The sequence below is a fragment of the Channa argus genome, chromosome 19 (genome assembly GCF_033026475.1).
Source record: "Channa argus isolate prfri chromosome 19, Channa argus male v1.0, whole genome shotgun sequence".
Taxonomy (NCBI): Eukaryota; Metazoa; Chordata; class Actinopteri; order Anabantiformes; family Channidae; genus Channa; species Channa argus.
In genome coordinates, this window is record NC_090215.1 from 3,088,781 (window position 1) to 3,106,953 (window position 18,173).

The 18,173-nt window shown below is 38.3% G+C and overlaps 2 protein-coding genes across 13 annotated transcripts; one reads left to right on the forward strand and one right to left on the reverse strand.

The window, feature by feature from the left end:
- The first annotated feature begins 124 nt into the window (after positions 1-124).
- Positions 125-11,509, forward strand: rbbp8 (retinoblastoma binding protein 8). 4 transcript variants are annotated; one of them, XM_067485657.1, is made up of 19 exons: positions 125-243; positions 3,017-3,156; positions 3,265-3,307; positions 3,533-3,628; positions 5,768-5,859; positions 6,730-6,802; positions 7,119-7,300; positions 7,403-7,492; positions 7,751-7,824; positions 7,907-7,977; positions 8,569-8,773; positions 8,869-9,040; positions 9,176-9,261; positions 9,426-9,531; positions 9,678-9,821; positions 9,916-9,958; positions 10,574-10,661; positions 10,740-10,881; positions 10,992-11,509. In XM_067485657.1, exons 2-19 carry the CDS (start codon positions 3,057-3,059, stop codon positions 11,087-11,089), a joined length of 1,905 nt encoding a protein of 634 aa, XP_067341758.1. In that variant the 5' UTR covers positions 125-243; positions 3,017-3,056; the 3' UTR covers positions 11,090-11,509. The 4 variants fall into 4 exon arrangements, with proteins under 4 accessions (XP_067341758.1, XP_067341757.1, XP_067341754.1 ...); XM_067485656.1 differs by having other exon boundaries at positions 193-358; positions 3,021-3,156; XM_067485653.1 differs by having other exon boundaries at positions 193-358; positions 3,047-3,156.
- On the reverse strand, positions 11,032-17,756 carry LOC137104459 (UDP-N-acetylglucosamine transporter TMEM241 homolog). 9 transcript variants are annotated; one of them, XM_067485661.1, is made up of 17 exons: positions 17,533-17,741; positions 17,307-17,392; positions 17,084-17,168; positions 16,958-17,004; positions 16,468-16,557; positions 16,301-16,382; positions 16,118-16,195; positions 15,931-15,956; positions 15,543-15,594; positions 15,372-15,429; positions 14,110-14,155; positions 13,970-14,005; positions 13,736-13,770; positions 13,164-13,233; positions 12,035-12,128; positions 11,769-11,833; positions 11,032-11,508 (listed from the first exon to the last, which is right to left on the reverse strand). In XM_067485661.1, exons 3-17 carry the CDS (start codon positions 17,135-17,137, stop codon positions 11,451-11,453), a joined length of 891 nt encoding a protein of 296 aa, XP_067341762.1. In that variant the 5' UTR covers positions 17,138-17,168; positions 17,307-17,392; positions 17,533-17,741; the 3' UTR covers positions 11,032-11,450. The 9 variants fall into 9 exon arrangements, with proteins under 9 accessions (XP_067341762.1, XP_067341763.1, XP_067341759.1 ...); XM_067485662.1 differs by lacking the exon at positions 17,307-17,392 and having other exon boundaries at positions 17,084-17,172; XM_067485658.1 differs by lacking the exons at positions 17,084-17,168; positions 17,307-17,392 and having other exon boundaries at positions 17,533-17,756.
- Positions 17,757-18,173: the final 417 nt, after the last annotated feature.

The window sequence follows — 18,173 nt, forward strand, 5'->3', positions numbered from 1 at the left end:
AACTGGTTTAATAAAGCGAATTCATTTAAGTTTAGTTTTTTCCCCTTCCCAAACCTAGTGTAATGGGGGGCGGCAGTAGGCCTCTAAATGGGCCAATCAGCAATAAATCTAAGCAGACGAAGAAGAAAAAGCTTTAGCAGCAGCAGAAGAAGAAGAAGAAGAAGAAGAAGAAGAACGAGGAGGGCGTGGGAAAGATTTCCCAGCATGCAAAGCAGCGCGGGGAAATTTGCATCTTGTTGTGGAGTGAGTAAGATGTACACACGGGCTACATGTTCGCTTAATTAAAGTTTTTTTTAGCCAAATATTAGCCATCTCCTCATCATTTCCACACATCTGTATGTCTCATGGACCAGTTGCTGTAAGTCTCGCTTGTTTTCAACACCTGTACCTGTTGTAATGTTGGTCTCGCTAACAGCGCTTGTTGCTAGCGTTTGGTTTACAGTGAGAGAAAAGTTTAAAAGTGAGTCATATAAAGATCCTAAAACGCTTGTCCAGTGTGTTCTTCTTGTTCGGACAAAAACCTTTAAAAAATATCACTGTATATCTATGTTATATATTGTGAGTTATTGCATTTTGAAAGTCAGAAATGTTCATATTATATATGCCCTATATCGTCATGATTTTATGTTGTAGCTAAACTAGATCAAGACGTATACAACTCACAATCTAAGCAAACATTGACAAATATTAATCGCGGTATAATCATAGGGGGGAACAGAGAGAGTAGATTCTGAGGATGCTGAGATTTGCTTCCAAATCTTATAGACAGGATTACTACACTGAGAAGTGAAGAGGAAGAAGTTGGTTCCAAATATATCTGAAAATAAATTTCAGAGATTGTACAATTTTTGTTACCTTTTATTAATTAACTAATTGTTAAACATCCATCCATTACCTCAATTGTTCATCCTGTTAAGGGGCAGGGGTCCTAGCTCTCATGGACAGGTTGCCAGTCTACGTCTGAGCCAACACAGACAGACATGGATTTAGAATCACTCACATCATATAAATGCTTCAGGATCATCACAGCTTATCAGCGTTATAGGTTGATCTGTTTTACTTTACCATATAAATTTCATATACAGTGAGAAACTAACTGTACAGTCTGAATTTCCTACATGTAACAATGACCTGAGCTGATATAATAAATGATTCCTTGTTCAGCTTTTACAGTCAGTATCCATCCCTCACACTCAGCAGGCCTCTTCAAATTACACCGAAATAGGAACCAAATGTTCCTATGACCACATTCTATTATGTTACCTTTGACATGAAAGGGAATTTGACACCAGTGTTAGGTCTACTTTTATAATAAAGATAACAATAAATCATTAATTGTCATGGATCGAGCTATTGTAGGGAGCTTTTGCCGAAAGGTAGGTTAGTCTGAAATGATAATAAAACGAGATAAAAGAAGAAAGGTGATAACCTGATGTCATGTATGCTCTATATCTGCTAGAATGAAATAAAATTACAAGGCACTATTATTTAGAATCACTAGGAGAATATTGTCACTTAATAAAACATCACAAAGTGACAATAATATTCTCAGGCTGTTTTGTAAGCTAAAACACATTCCCTCACCTCCATCCTGCTCCTCAAAACTGTTTTCAGGGGCAGTATCTGTTCTATCACTCACCTGTCCTTCGGCCTGACCAGTCCTCTGTCTGCCTGCCATCCATCCTTGTCCCTACCTCCTGTATGTTGATTTATTTTTCTCCTCTCCTCCACCCTCTTCCTGCCTGTATGCCTCCCCTCCATGCTGCTCTACCCCATCCGTCCTGACTGCAGCTTTTTTATGGGTGAGACTACCATATCTGTTGTGTTTTAGGCAACTTGTCAATCTTGAAAGGTGGAACATGAACAAGTGTTGTTTACTTTCAATGGAGACAGAAAAAAAAAGTACAATTAATAACTATCCTTTCCACAGCCGTGTTAACCTTTAGGACCCCGTCAAATTAAATTAATAAAAACATCTGTTCATCCTCACAGCTGATTTCACACTTTGTGGACCAACCACAGTCGCCACAGCACCTGCCCTCTCAATCACAGACACACAAGCAGCAGCAGTAGCAGTGGCTTTTAAGCCTTTCAGACCAAAAACACCCACTAAATTCTGTTTATCCTCCACACTACAATACAATCGCCTTCTTTAAAACGTTATACTGTTTAGTCTAGAAATAAAAATGTACAATCAGTTGCTCTTACGGCCTTCAGTTGCTCTCACATGACCTGTCGCCCAGAGACAGGTACAGCTTTGGTGCTAGATTGGACAATTCGAGCAGAGCAGCCTCAATCTTCCATTGCTTAGGGTAGAACTGAACTTTTACTTTCCAAAACAGTAGCTCATGATGCGCTGTGCTAACGGGAGAATCAGTGGACAGGAGAAACTTAAAAATGTATATTAATGCAGCTATGGTATTAATTAAAACTTCAGGTTAGGCAATGAGAATTACCTGATTCTAAATGGGGCTAAATAGTTATTTCCCTGCCATATTTACAGAATTGAAGTGAAAATATGAATGGTGGTCAGTGTTTCTGCAGCCTTTCTGTGTGGAGTTTGCATGTTCTCACTGTATGTGCTGGGTTTGCTTTCACATTTCAAAGACAAGTTAACTGGTGACACAGGTGGGTGTTAATATCAATGTGAGTAGTTGGATTTGTGGACTTGTTCATTTTTCATCTTTTATTTAATGTCCCGTGGCATAATCTGTGGGATGCATTTTGCATATTTTCTTTTAACCAAATTCTTATCACTAGTGTTGAAATGGCAAACTATTGGATTTTCTTTCTTAAAAACTCAACTGACATGAAAAAATTGTTTTACTGTTCTTAGTAAGTATCAATTGCATAAGTCCAGGAAGGAAAAACCATTTGAAGGATAATGCCCAATATATAGTTAATGTTTTCTTTTTTTTAAATTTTTTTATGAAGAGCTGCGACTGGACTGAAAAGAGGGGTCTGTGTATGCATTGAATCCTACATGAATATAATAAACATTTTTCCTTTACCCCAGGAAGTAAAAGGACTGCGTGTGTTTTAGCAGCAACTGGAGGATGAGCAGCCCAGGACAGAGCAGTGGGACGAACAAAGCAGCAGAACTCTTTGAAGATTTATGGAGACAGCTTGGAGACTGCCACCAAACTGCCCTTCAAAGTAACCTCCTTCTGTACCGAGTAGCTATATTAAGAGATATTTGTTTTGTGTAGCTTAAACAAATGCAACCAGCATCAAATACAACATGGCTTTTATTGCTGTTTGCAGACCTTGAGGCGAAAGTCAGCAAGTTGAAAAATGAACGCTGTTTGTGAGTAGTACTGTCCATCTGTCTTTGAAATGTAATGACATGTCATTTGACTGCTTTCAGAAAATTATTTGTGATTGATGGAAATACTTATTTTAAAATCATGTTTGACAATGAAAATCTTCAAATCCCCAAATTTAAGGAGCTAGAAACAGTAAATCTTCTGTTGATCAATGTTTTAATTGTTGTAGCTCTAAACCTGTTTTGGTCTATGTGTGTTTTCTACAGAGATGCTCAGAGACTTGAGGTGTTTTACAGTCGGAATCAGCAGCTGAAGGAACAAAACAAAAGCCTGCAGGATGCCATCAGTCTCCTGGAGGAAAGGTAACTTTGTCTAGTTTAAGTTAAAAGTGCTTCTGTGTAAATTAAGCTATATGAAGCACTTTCAGAAGTAACTGAAGTAACTCAAACACCTTAAAAACCGAGCAACGCACCAGTGATGTTTAAGGCGTTGAACATCATCAACATAACATAATATTAGATTTGATTAACCTATCTTTAGAAACTGGCTATGTACCAAAGGCTTATAAAGTTGCTGTAATCAAACCATTACTTAAAAAACCCTGTCTTGATCCAGGTGATTTAGCCAACTATAGACCAATATCAAATCTCCCGTTTATCTCTAAAATCCTGGAAAAAGTAGTTGCAAAACAATTATGTGATCACCTTTACAGGAATAATTTGTATGAAGACTTTCAGTCAGGATTCAGAGCTCATCACAGTACAGAAACAGCACTGGTAAAAGTCTCCAATGATCTTCTCCTCGCTTCAGATAATGGACTTGTGTCCCTACTCGTCTTACTAGACCTTAGTGCCGCATTTGACACCATTGACCACAACATTTTATTACAGAGACTAGAACATGGATTTGGGATTAAAGGAACCACATTACATTGGTTTAAATCTTATCTGTCAGACAGATTCCAACTTGTTCATGTTAATGATGACTCTTCTTTATGCACCAAAGTTAGCTATGGAGTTCCACAGGGCTCTGTGTTAGGACCAATACTTTTTAATCTGTACATGTCACCTTTAGGCAAAATTATTAGGAAACATTCCATAAACTTCCACTGCTATGCAGATGATACCCAGCTCTATTTATCTGTGAAACCAGAAGATACTAACCAATTAGTCAAACTTGAAGCATGTCTAAAAGACATAAAGACCTGGATGTCCTACAATTTCCTACTTCTAAATTCAGACAAAACTGAAATCATCCTCTTTGGGCCTAAAAACATGAGAAATATGCTGTCTAACAATATAGTTACTTTAGATGACATAACTTTGGCCTCCAGTACTGCGGTGAGGAACCTTGGAGTTATTTTTGACCAGGATTTGGCATTTACGTCACATATAAGACAAATCTCTAGAACAGCCTTCTTCCACCTACGGAACATTGCTAAAATTAGAAGCATCCTGTCTCAAAGTGATGCCGAAAAACTGGTCCATGCATTTGTTACTTCTAGGTTGGACTACTGTAATTCCCTACTTCTGGGGTGTCCTAATAACTCCCTAAAAAGCCTTCAATTAATCCAAAATGCTGCAGCAAGAGTGCTGACTGGATTAGGAAAGAGAGATCATATTTCACCTTCACTAGCTTCTCTTCATTGGCTTCCCATAAAATCTAGAATAGAGTTCAAAACCCTCCTCCTTACATACAAAGCTCTTAATGGTCAAGCTCCATCATATTTAAAAGATCTCATAGTTCTGTATCGCCCGATTAGACCACTTCGATCCCAAAATACAGGCCTACTTGTGGTTCCCAGAGTTTGCAAAAGTAGAATGGGAGGCAGAGCCTTTAGCTATCAAGCTCCTCTCCTGTGGAACCAGCTTCCAATCCAAATTCGGGGAGCAGACACCCTCTCTACTTTTAAGACTAGGCTTAAAACCTTCCTTTTTGATAAAGCTTATAGTTAAACTGCTCACTCAACCTGAACTAGCTTTTCTCTATACATTTACTTGTCACCACTGTATACCATTAATTCTATATCCTACAACCTGTACGATGCTTTGTTGTTGCTTTTTTGTTGTTTTGTTGTTGCTTTTTTGTTGTTTTGTTGTTGCTTTTCTTGTTGTTTTGTTGTTGCTTTTTGTAGTTGCTTTTCGTTGCTCTTTTCTTTTCTTTCTCCACTTTCCACTCACCCCAACCGGTCAAGGCAGATGGCCACCCACCCTGAGCCTGGTTCTGCTGGAGGTTTCTCCCATTAAAGGGAGTTTTTCCTCTCCACTGTTGCCTAGGGCTTGCTCAAGGGGGATTTGTTGGGTTGCTTCTACATACTTGTGTAGTCTGGACTTTATTCTGTAAAGTGCCTTGAGATGACTTTGTTGTAAATTGGCGCTATATAAATAAAGTTGAATTGAATTGAATTGAATTGAATTGAATTGAATTGAATAATATTCTTTTGAGTTTCTATCTCTAGATCAAATCGTATGTAACATAAAGACACGCAATTGTGTTCTCAGGCTCCGAGCAGCAGAGTGTGAGCGATGTGCCATGTTAGAGGAGACCCTGAAAAATAACCAGGACCAGAATCTGCACCTTATCACTAAACTGAGTGAGTCCCCTCATTGTTCTCATATTAGTCTCACATAGATCAGTGAACACTGACCCTTTTGTAAGAAGGAAGAAATTACTGTCTGGTGAAATATCATTTTTCTGTGCTCATGGCACAACTTTGCTGACTCTCTGGGTAGCTCCACCATCAGGTTCAACTTTCTGCCCATTCTGAGCTATATAGTATCTTAAAGGGGTGCTGCATACACCCTGAATAGTATTTTGTCATATGAAATCCTGCTGTCCTGTCAGAGTAACCATAATCCCTACTTTGGTAGCTCATCTATGCTAAATAATGCGTCCTCCACTTAAAGGGCAACTTCACCAATTTTCAACTTTCTTACAATGGCTTTAGTTTAGATTGTAAAAATGCATTAATGGTCTTTAACGTCTCTTTGACTTCCTTTATATTAAAATACTTCATTAGCAGCAGAAACTTTTATTGTGAACACACAATATTACCTGTGTGCACCAAATACTAATGTGTGAGAGAGAAACAAGTATTTGGATCAGGCCCCTTTATGGGTTCTTCAAACTACAGACGTGATTGGCATTTTGTGGTAAAATAAGGTTTTAAAAGGGGCATAACTCAATGATAAATTCCATATACCTAATCTGAAATTAGCTCTTTTAAGGTAACCTAAAAAGTAACTTCTATAAAGTTTATTTTCAAGCTCTTTTTACGAAGGTAAAGCACAGCCGAAAACACCTGGATCACAGAGTTATTCTGTCTGCATATTAGGTACTTTTATCATGTGCACCAGAAAACTGGTTATCATGCAGAAGAATCTGATTCACCACGATATTGTGTTCTCATGAGAATTTAGATTGTACGTTGCTGCAGCATGTGAAACTCCTGTTTTCTCCATAGAGAACGAAAGAAGCACCCTGAAGGATGAAAATAGAAAACTTCATGCTGAACTGCAAACATTAAAGATGTCTTGGTAAGACTGGAGCAGCCAGGTTTTGTCAACATGCTGTCTCTGAAATTTTGAAAATAGTCAAATAAAATCAATAAAAATATCTATATTTTTTTATCAGCAGTGTTTCTGTTAAAGCTACAGTTATTAAAGACCTGGCAGCTGTATCAAACAAAGTGGTTTCATTTCTGCTTTTATTGCAAGTCAGGTTTCAAGTGTCATTTCTGTACAACTTTTTAGGCTGAGCTGCTTCTGCACAGTAACTTGTTTACAGTAGTTTCATTTCCCAGTGAAATGCTGCAGGTGTTTTATTATTCCCCCCACCCCCCACCCCCCTCAGCTCATATCCCCCGCAGGCCTCATCCCCAGAACATGAAGAATGCATCATCCCAGACTCGCCCATCTTACCAAGCTCACTGCCCATAGTGAACAAACTGAAGAAACGGAAAAATATTGCGAAAAGCAAACATGTTCGCTATGCAGAGTTGCCTTTACCACAGGCCAACAACTCACTCTTCAGCGGTCAGTCTGGCTTTAACAATCTTCTGTTTAAAAAATCTGATTTGTTGTTTGTATCACAAGTATGTTTTATCATTTTTTTAAATGTGCATTGTTTCATTTTAGAAGTGAGTAAGGAGTATGAGGATGCTTCAGAGAATCCTGGAGTCGCAGAAGTGCTTGTACCCAACACGTGTGAATTGGACACATTGCAAAGTACGACTTTTCCGCCGTACTCCTGTAATATATTGTTTTAGAATACAATGAAAACAGGAAACCTTGTAGTTTATGAGAGAAAGAGAGTTGGAAACTGTTACTTTTTTCAGTATTTCCTGCAAAATTAATTGAGCTGAAATCACTGAAAACATTTAACCTGTTCTGCTATATAAAAACTCTGAAGTGAAATGTCTTGAGTGCCTCCATCCAAAGAGTTTGATTTCTTTGGCATTGAGACGTGTGTCGGTATTGTTTCAGAGTATGTCAATCACGATTTGGAAGAAGAAATTGCAGAAACCTGTGGTCTGGAACTTCGTGACAACTGTCGAATGGTAGGTCGTGTTCCTGCAGTCACAGTGTATGTACTGATGTAATACAACTCACGTGTAATTTTTCGTTCTTGTTCCTGCTCAGAAAACTGAAGTTGCAAAAGGAGCAGAGCAAAACTACTTAAAATCTCCATGGAACAACAATGTTCCTTTAAGGTAAGGATGATAAAAATAACCATCATGAGCAGATACTAGCACACATACCGTACTACTGAGTCCTTTCAGGGTTTTGCTGGCATTGTTTGGGATTGTTACACCCTAAAATGCCTGACTTCCCACAAAGTGTGATGCATGATGTGTCATTAGGAATGAAACTGTAGAAAGGGAAAAAGTGGGGAATTACTGCATCTTTTTCAAACTATCTTATACATTAGAATTGTCATTTATACCACACTATTGCTACTCTTATACTTAATTCAGCACTTGCAGTAGATTTAGATTTAAAAACAGCCACTGTCACAGTCAGTTGTCTATTCAGTAGGTGTGTTTTGCAGAAGTAAACTTTTTATCGATAGCTCTCATCTTGTGCACTGGCTCTGAAGCATTTAGTTGCAGTAAATTGTTGCTCAAATCTTTGGAATAATTGTGATAATTGGACAACATTGGAAGGTCAGGCAGGATTCATAAGGGATTGGTTATGTTTCCATTAATGTAAAAAATGTAGCCACTATGTGTCAGATTTACAAAAAAACATTTCCCTGCCTTAAGGATTTACTAGCCCTCCTCTTTATCTACACTGATTCACAGTCCAGACTCAACCACAAAAAGGTCTCCCTCTCTTCTCCCACGTGTCAAGAGGTTTTCAGAGGACAACTCCATCAACAAAGCTAAACGGAAGAAGGAGGAAAATGAGCAAGGGGTGCAACCAGACAACAAAGAGATCCAGAAAGAGGAGGAAGGCAAACTTATACAACATGGACTAATTAAAGGAACCTCCACACATTTAAGCAAGGTTAGTCTTTTAGGAGGCCTATTGGATAACTTATGATCTTCTCAAACAATCTGAGTAAAACCAATATAAGTGACTTAAAATATTTTCTTTTACAGGTTCACTCAGCACAAAATGACACTTTCAGCCAAAAGCAGAATATTTCTTATGCAAGCCCTGCTATTATGAAGCCAAACAGGAAATGTAAAGTGGAAGTGGATGGTAGTGGAAAGAAAAGAAACCCTTTGCAGGACTTGAATTCCTCATATGGTCAACTTGAGCGAGATGATGGTGAATTATTTGTATTTATTAATTTTTGTCTGTGTGTGTGTGTGTGTGTGTGTGTGTGTGGGGGGGGGGGTGTTACAAACTATACATTGTTAGGTATCTCTTTATGAATGATGAATTCATGACTGCTTATCCCAGATGAAAAGAAGCAAAGAGTGGAGCCCACATGGAGCATTGACCCTGCACTTCCCATGTCCATGTATGACACGGAGAGAGGACACAAGGTACTGTGCCGTTGGGCCTTGTTGTGGCATCGTGCTCAAATACTGACTGCATTATATTACTAGAAATAGCTCTTCATTTGATATATAACTTAAGAAGCTCTAAGTGTTTGTTTTTTGTCCAGTGCTGGGTAAATGGGATCTTGACATTTTTGTCTGTATCTTAGGAAAAAGAAGAACAGTCTATGGTAGATAGCGACTGCACGTGGGTCAGTCACAGCTTGCTCCAGTGTCGAGGAAAAAATGACCAAGACAGAAGAGACAGTGTTTCCGGTAAATGAAAGCTTTTCAAATAGTCGCTTACTGAAATGTTGTTATTGACATTGAAATTACAGACACAGATGTATCTGCAGAAATGTAGAACATTCTTAAGTGTGTCTAATATGCTGTGATTAAAAACTATCTATCCACTTTTAAAGGATTGGGTGAGAAGGCAAACGACAGTTTGGAAATGATGTTTGATACAACGGCTTGTGGCGAGTACAAGTCCTTCAACTCCACACATTTAGGCCAGAGCCAGCCCTGTGGTGAAGAAGAGGAGGAGGAAGAACAAGACGACAGTGGTTGGGAACTTAGTCACATGTATTTTTAACACTAATTGTGTTTGACATTAGAGGTCAGCTCTTGAACTTGTGTTTGTTTGTCCCCCCAAATTAGACCAAGATCATCCTGAAGATGTTTTGGGTTCTAGTAAAGCTCGGTAAGCCCTCCTGCCTCACACAAGTCAGATAGCAAGTCCCTTGGTGGGCTTTATGACCACGCACTTGTTACCAAATGTGCCTACCTGAGAGATCCTGGGCCCTTTGAGCCTCAACATCTCCAGGAAGTGACCGTCAATATTTCTCGATGAGACTCCCAAGGGCCTTTTTTTGTTTTGCTTTTTTATATCCTGCCCCTGTTCGTAATCAACACAAACTTGTTTTGGTATTTTCTTTATGCATATTTATATGGGCGACTGTGGCGCAGGAAGGTAGAGCGGTTGTCCACCAATCTCACAGTTGTTGGTTCAATCCCCGGCTCCTCTGGTCACATGTCGAAGTGTCCTTGAGCAAGACACTGAACCCCAACTTAGTTGCTCCCGGTGAGTGTTGGCCAGCTGCATAGCGTTTGTGTGAGTGTGAATGGGTGAATAAGAAGCAGTGTAAAGCGCTTTGAGTGCCAATAGGTAGAAAAGCTCTATATAAGTGCAGAACATTTACCATATTTAAAGCTTAGACAGCAAAACAAAGATGGACAAGTTTTTTTTTTTTTTTTAACCCTACGATGGCAGCTATTGTCAGTTTCTCATAACCTACCATTTCTTTCACTGGATCAGACGTCCAACATTTGCCCACGTGGCAGTGATCCGAAAGAAAGACGAGAGGAGAAAACTGAAGGGCACTACCTGCAAGGAATGTGAAATTGTAAGTAATTTTTGAGCTTAAGGTTAAATGTCTAAACTCAGATCTTATTTAAAGCTTCCATTTTCTTTCTAAATACAGTATTATGCTCATCTCCCTCAAGAGGAAAAACAGAAAAAGTTGTCTGCATGTTCAAGGCACCGATTTCTTTACATTCCTCCTTGTACTCCTGAAAACTTCTGGGAAGTTGGATTCCCATCAACACAAACATGCATTGAAAGAGGTAATTTATCCATTTTCAGCTAAGCCATTCTTGAAACCCGAGTGTTTCCCCTTAACCTAAAATGCATGAAGTCTTGCATCCTTGCACGTGATCATTTTGCTTGTTTGCAGGTTATATCAAAGAAGACAAGAATCCACAGGCACGATTACGAAGAAGACAACCATTCAATGCTTTATTCTCTCCAAAGGGAAAGCGGCAGGAGAGCTAAAAGTAATTCTGTACAACACTTTAACCTGCAGAAGGAAGAGAGTGAAGCAGTGTTTTTAGAGCAACATTTAACTGCGATGTCTATAGTATCAAAGTGCTGATTTGTGTTTTTTGTAGAGCACAAGAAACATAAAACACAAGATACATTTAGCTGAATTAAAGTGGACATGTCTATAAATAATGCAGTTCTTTATTCAGGTAAATTGTTGACAAAAACATCCAAACGCTGGTATTTTAGGATAAAATTTACAACTTGAGGTTACTGAAAAACACTATGTACACAAAGAACTTTATTGGGTCAACAGATTGTCAAATGAAACATGAAAAATAACTTTTAGGAAAATAATATGTGGAGCGGTGGATCACAACTCTCTCTCGGAATACACAAAAAGGGCCTCCCCAACATGGCTGATGACCACACTGTAACCAATCACAACGACACCAGTTCAGTTTGTTAGAGATCAGAAAGTTACATTAAAATCCTCTGTAATTCTTATGTAAAAGTTAAGATTAAGTATCAAAGTTGGACACCAAGTTGACAAATGTAAACTGTGAACTCGGATAAGATTATATTTCTCATCTGATTCAAGGGTCAATGTGGGTATATGCAATTTCTAAAGACCCTTGATGCACATCAGCCATAAAAATAACACTTTGACTTAAACAGTTGAGATACTTACCAAATAAGTGATGGAGCATTAATGTCCATGAAGAACAGGAATGGAGAAAGGCACACGGCAGTAACCTGAGAGAAAAATAGTACAGTATAGTACAGTTTGTACAGTTGCTACAAAACTGAGGTTTTTAAATCCGTTCAGCTTTTGATGGCTGGAAATTGTTACACTATATGTAGTATTTCATCAAGTGGATGATGATGTCACATTTCATTACCATATACCACAATTATAACTTAAGTATGACAAAGTTGGGGTACGGAAAAAATTACCTTGGACAAAAACATCCAAACCCGAAAGTGTTCAAGGGACAGTCCACTTTTTAGTCTGACTGTGGCCAACAGCAGCAGAAACCCCAGCAGTGCACTGTGGAGTAAAACAAGTCGGATGATGGCAACAACACTCAGACTCCCAAAAACAGTGAACTACCATGTTACCAGACACAGGATATTCAGTAGGAAGCTCTGGTGAATACATACAGTACAGACATGGATCAAAGTGTTGCACTTACAGTTGGGTGCAAAAGTTTGCATCCCCTTATCGTGAAATGGCAAATAGTTTTCATCAACATATTTATTGCACACCTTGTACAAATATTCATTATCAGAAGGAGTGAAAAATAAAAACCTGCACTCTTAATACATTTTAATTAAATTTCTACCTGAACGTACAACTGAATGAAACGACTTATGTAAATGTACATTTATTATGTTGAAGAAACATTCTTTACTCAGCATCTTGCCCAAGAACAACATGTAGACTGACGGAGCCAGGTCAGGGATCGAACCACCAAAGCGCCAATAAGTGGATTCTATGACTCGTCACTAAAATCTCAGCTCTTCCTTTTTTTGTTCTCTCTCATCGGATTAGTGGTTTCTCCAAACTGAGTTTCAACTTGACTTGGATTCAGATCTGGATGCATATAGCAGCTATTTGGAAACACTCAATAGCTTCTGGTCTCTGGTTTGTTTTTACTGTCCTCTTCAAGGAGCCGCGAGCTGTGATTGAGACACGGCCGTCTTACACTGTCTTACACTGGGCACTAAGTTCTCCAGCATTTAAACTTTCCTTATAAGCAATCTGGGCACAGTTTTCCATGTGTTCACATTCAACTTCTTAAAAAAATATATATAAATACCAAAGAGCAGTGAGATCTATTCTCTATCGTAATAAAAATAGGATAATTTATTGTCATTCAGAAACATGCACCAGTTAGTGCACATTAACAATGTTTGGGGACAGTTGACTCACTGTTTAAACTTATCAGTCATTCATGAGTTTTAGACTTAAAACAACAGCTTGCTTGAAATGTCACTGCAGTGTTACTTTCACCTCTAAGAGGAACCATAATTGTTCAGAGACAAGTTAAAAATACAATTAAAGTAAAATGTTTCCATTTACCTGGCACAGCATCCACAGTGAAACGTGTGAGACTGAAGGGAGGGGAACTCTAGGGCACCCATGAGGTCACCTGCGGGGAAACAAAACCACTTGGTACAAACATGTATGGGTGGCTGAACGGAACTACTGGGCACAGGACCAGTAGGGACTAAATGGCTTGAGCCTTTTTAGTTACTGATGATGTATATATATATTTTTTTTTATTTGAAAGAAGTTAAAATACACAAACTGATACAAAATGAATGACCCACAACCACCTAAAGGAAAATGCAAAATGACAAAGTGAAAAACAAACTGTAAAATTACCACAAACATATTCACATTAACCAAAAAGAGACGGTGGGGGACCATTTTCTCATAATCTGCCCTTAGTATAGATGTAGATGTAGCATTGTTAATGATCATGGGATAATATCAGAGTTACACTACAACAGCGTGAGTGTGTGTATGATCCAAGTGAATAAAGAACTGTCCATTAAATTGTTGCATCTTGATTATCTTCACACTAGCTGCTCTGAAACATCAGCCACATGTGCACAGGGTCAGCCACATGTGCACAGGGTCAGCCGTACCTGTTGGGTGAGCAGCAACAGCCAGCAGCAGTACACTGTTATTCAAAGGCAGTAAAAGACTGAATTAGTCACCACTAAAACACTAGGTAATACGTGATCGTCCCAATGTACTTACATTTAAATGTTAAAATGTTTAAATGTTGTTGGACACTTATTACATTTCTTTATATACAAAGTAAAATTCTTATTTACATCAACACATGCTACGAAATGATGACCTCAACCAACCTTTACCTGAACACGTAATTAATGCACTGTTGTTCAATGTCACTGCAACGGAAACATGACAGAAAGTAAGTGTCTGTACACTTTGTGTTTAGGCTGAGAAACTTAACTTTGTCACAGAAAGAACCATCAGCTGAGCACAGACTTACCTCAAATTACTGGACTTGTAGTGAACTTGAAAGACCCTGTAAGCACCTGAAGAATCAAAGGATATTCTTCCATTATATCTGAACGTCTCACACTTTTCATAAGAATGTTTATTTTATTTAAATCACATGCATTTACTGTATGTTTGAGTTTTCTCCCTTATGCCCTTTGTTTTGTCTATTTTACAGTTAGAATTATTTAATTAGTTTTATTATTATTATTCCTTGTAGTTTAGAAAACAGTTGATTTATGTATATTGTTGTTAAATTCCGTTTTTTTTTTTTTTTTTCCTTTTCATATTAGCCTTCAATATAAATTCTTATCAACTTCATTGGAAGTGGCTGAAGACAAAATACAAAATCATTGTTAAAATACATTCCAACATTTATATGACAATAATACTATAACTTTGGTATTTAGACTTCTTCAGTTTTTGGACAGTGTTAAACATTTATTAATAATTTAAACATTTAGCATTTTAAAATCTTAGAATATTTCTTTGCAAATTACCCCCCAATTATTATTATTATTATTATTATTATTATTATTATCATCATCATCATATTCCTGACAGATCCTCTCAAGCTTCATGAGATTGGATAGGCAGTGTCTGAACCGCCATCTTCAGGTGTTCTGTGGGGTTTTAGTCTGGGCTTTGCTTGGACCCTCAAGGACAGTCAGAGAAAGACCGTGTACCTTTCTGAATTAGGTCAAATCAGTTCAATTTGACACAGGTGGACTGTAGTCAACTTTTAGACTGATCAAATAAAAGCAAGCAGGATGCACCACAACCCAATTTAGACGTCTATAGCAAAGGGTGTGAACACTTTTGTAAATAAGAGACAATAAATTTGGCATTTTTTCTAGATTTGTAATAAATTTACGAGACAATAAAATGTGAATAGATGTGAATTCTTGACGGCTTCAGCTGTCTTTGCTTGATAAATCACGACGCCATCTTCCAACATTTGTGTTTTAGTATAAAAATATCGTGATGTGTCCTTGTCTCACCATCACACATTCTGAACAGCTCACGTTGGGGATCTCTTAATGGCTTTTATAACCAAGATGAACGGTTACAGCACCAAGTCTTGTTTTGTTTTTTCGTTTAGCTTTGGCTCTTCTCTTCATGTTACAACTAACAGCACCATCCACATTACACGTATTCTTAAACACTACACTATTTTAAATATAACTGCCTCATTCGCTTTATGAAAATTATAAAAACGGATAAAAACAATGCAAATCCATTTGGAAAACAAACCAGACTTGCCAACACAGAACAGATGACCCACAGCCCACAGGTAGCCACCGTAGTCAAACTACATGTGAAGACAGCAGATTGATAGCAATCAGAACAAGAACAACTTCGATTCCTCCCATCATACTAAGGACATTTATCAAATCTGTAAGAAGAAAACGAGCATGTTATTACCTGTGGATCATTGAGGGGAAGGTTGACGGCTGAAAGCATCATGAGGCAAATGCTGTTAAGAAGAAGAAACTCATTTAGAAAGTAATATTTCATCATAATGCTTTGTATTGCTGAATGTAATTGCTGTATTGGAGATTCAGAGCTGGAAATGTGTTTTCCATTTATCGATATATTATAATATCTATATTATTAAACATGGTCTTTTCTAAAAGGCACTTTATCTCTTAAATGGGGAAAAAACAATAGCGCAATGACTATAAAGTACTTACATGATGCATTCAGAACACTTGAGCTGTGTATGTCAACTTAAATATCTAAAAACATTCAAACACTCTGCTAAATGTGACACTATTCGTGAGAAACCTGAGGTGAGAGAAACAGTACAAACCTGATCAATTTAAGCCACTGTGTCTTCTGTGGGATAAAAGCAGAGACGACACAGTCAAAGCATTACAGAAACCTTGCAATGGGTAGCTGTTATTCAAGGTCATCGAATTCCACTGGCTTCTAATGCAGAAGATGTACAAGTACACAGTGTGCTGTACATATTCACACAGAGCAGGTGGTGCACTTACCTCTCTCTGCACCACCTTCAGGATTACGTAACTAACAACATGGGAGGAATTCTGAAGCGTGAAGAAGAAAGGAATGTCCTGCACAGAGAGGACAGCAACAATTTAATAATGCTGTTCCAATAGTTTTAATGCAAAGTACCAAAAAAATCCCTATCATTAAACGGAGGAGACTGCATGACGTACTATGCGAGACAAGGCCCTGGAACCGGCATATATGTTTCCTACAAACAGGAGGGAGGCTGGGAGCCAGGAAAGAGCTGCTGACCTGTAACACCACAATGCAACGAATCACACACTTCTCCATATGCTACATGATCATAAATCGCTCGGTAGTGGTCTAAGTGAAGTACCTGGTGATGCGGCTCATTTCCACCCATCCCAGCTTTCCAAACAGTAGGAGGAGGACAGCCCCAATAAATGTCTGCCATCTGAAAGCATGTCTTTGTGTCATGTTAGTGAACAAGAACAGAAGCAATGCATTTTATCCCTCATTATTGGAAAGTTTGTTTTAACACTGAGCAAGATAATAATAATGACTGATAATGTTTTGATATATGAATTGCGGTGCTGCAAAAAGTTGTCCACAGTTTGATTCATAATCACATAGGTAATAATAAGTCACTTTAAAGAAAGTCAACAACAAAATAGTATTGATTTAATAGTTTGGATTGTTGGTTGGATAAAACACAGAGAGCTTCATTATGGCATTTTATAAACCAGTTGCAGCCTTAGAAAACTCTACATTCACTCAGGAGCATCACTGGGCTTTGACTTTACAGAGCCGACATCCCAGAATGACCAAGGAAGAATAAAGGATGCTGTTTACCTTCAGTTACTCACCCTTGAAATAAAGTGGGATAGGTGAATTTCAACACAGACAAGACGAACTAGAAAAACAGAAAAAAAAAAAAAGGTGCAATTCACATAATGTGCGGACGGAAGCATGTGCAAGTTTTAATAACTTACGCAGCTTATCACGCTGACAGCAGTAGATGCTCCGCCCTGGCACCAAACCCACATCACAAAGGTGCCAATTCAGATTGAACCAGAACTATCTGACACAAAACACCCCAAAATTGTGAGATTTACTCTTTAATTGATCAAGCACGCATATTTACAGCTTGTTCATATTCATTTGCTGCGACCTTTCCCCAGCAGAGAAAAGCTTTTGCTGATGGAAAACGCTCACGCCTGATTAGTAGAAGCAATTTCCGTAATGCTAATTATTTATGGCGAGAGTCGGATTGCAGTTTCTACTTGGTCTCTGCCTGTATTCTGGGGACACATAAGTGTAAACAGTTTAAGAGCCAGTTAGTGAAAAACAATCACATCGTATTTTTAAAACCTGCAGAAAAATAAAAAAAGAGTTTTGACGAGCTGATCATGAAACGATTTCAGTTCCCTCAAACACTCACCTTATTGGTAAAATATGACACAACGAAAACGGAGATAAAAGCGAGGCCGGCGACGTGTCTCTTCCACTGCATGTTGACCTGCCGACAGTCCACAGCGAGGACATGGTTCCTAACACTGAGAGAAGTCTACATCTCAGACACGGGGCATGTTTCCAAACTGGACACAGACTTCAAAATCGGAAACTTCCCTCACGGTGACACGTCAAGACGCTGGGAGACAAAGATCGTCTATTTCCAGCAGGATCCTACAACGTTAGAGGCACCAAACCCCAGGCTGAGTCCATATCATAGATTACTTCTATCACAGGAGTCTGGATTGAAATGAAGTTGTTTTAAAGTTGCGTTCTGTCAAAAGATTGTAGTTTGTTTTACGTTTTTAATATAAAGAAACAATGGGCACGGCTGGATTAACCCAAGGGGCCCAGGACAAACACCTGCCCCACGGCTGTAGTAGTTGAATTACTTCATCAGGTTCCCAGGACTCTAACAGGAAGCTGCTCTAGAGCTGAAATAATAATCTGGTTAATGGATCAAATAATAAGAAGTCTACTTTTGATAAGCCATTATTTGTTTCAGGAGTTTTTAAAAGTGAGAAATATTTACTGTGTACAGTATATTTGCTACTGTAAGTTCTTATTTTT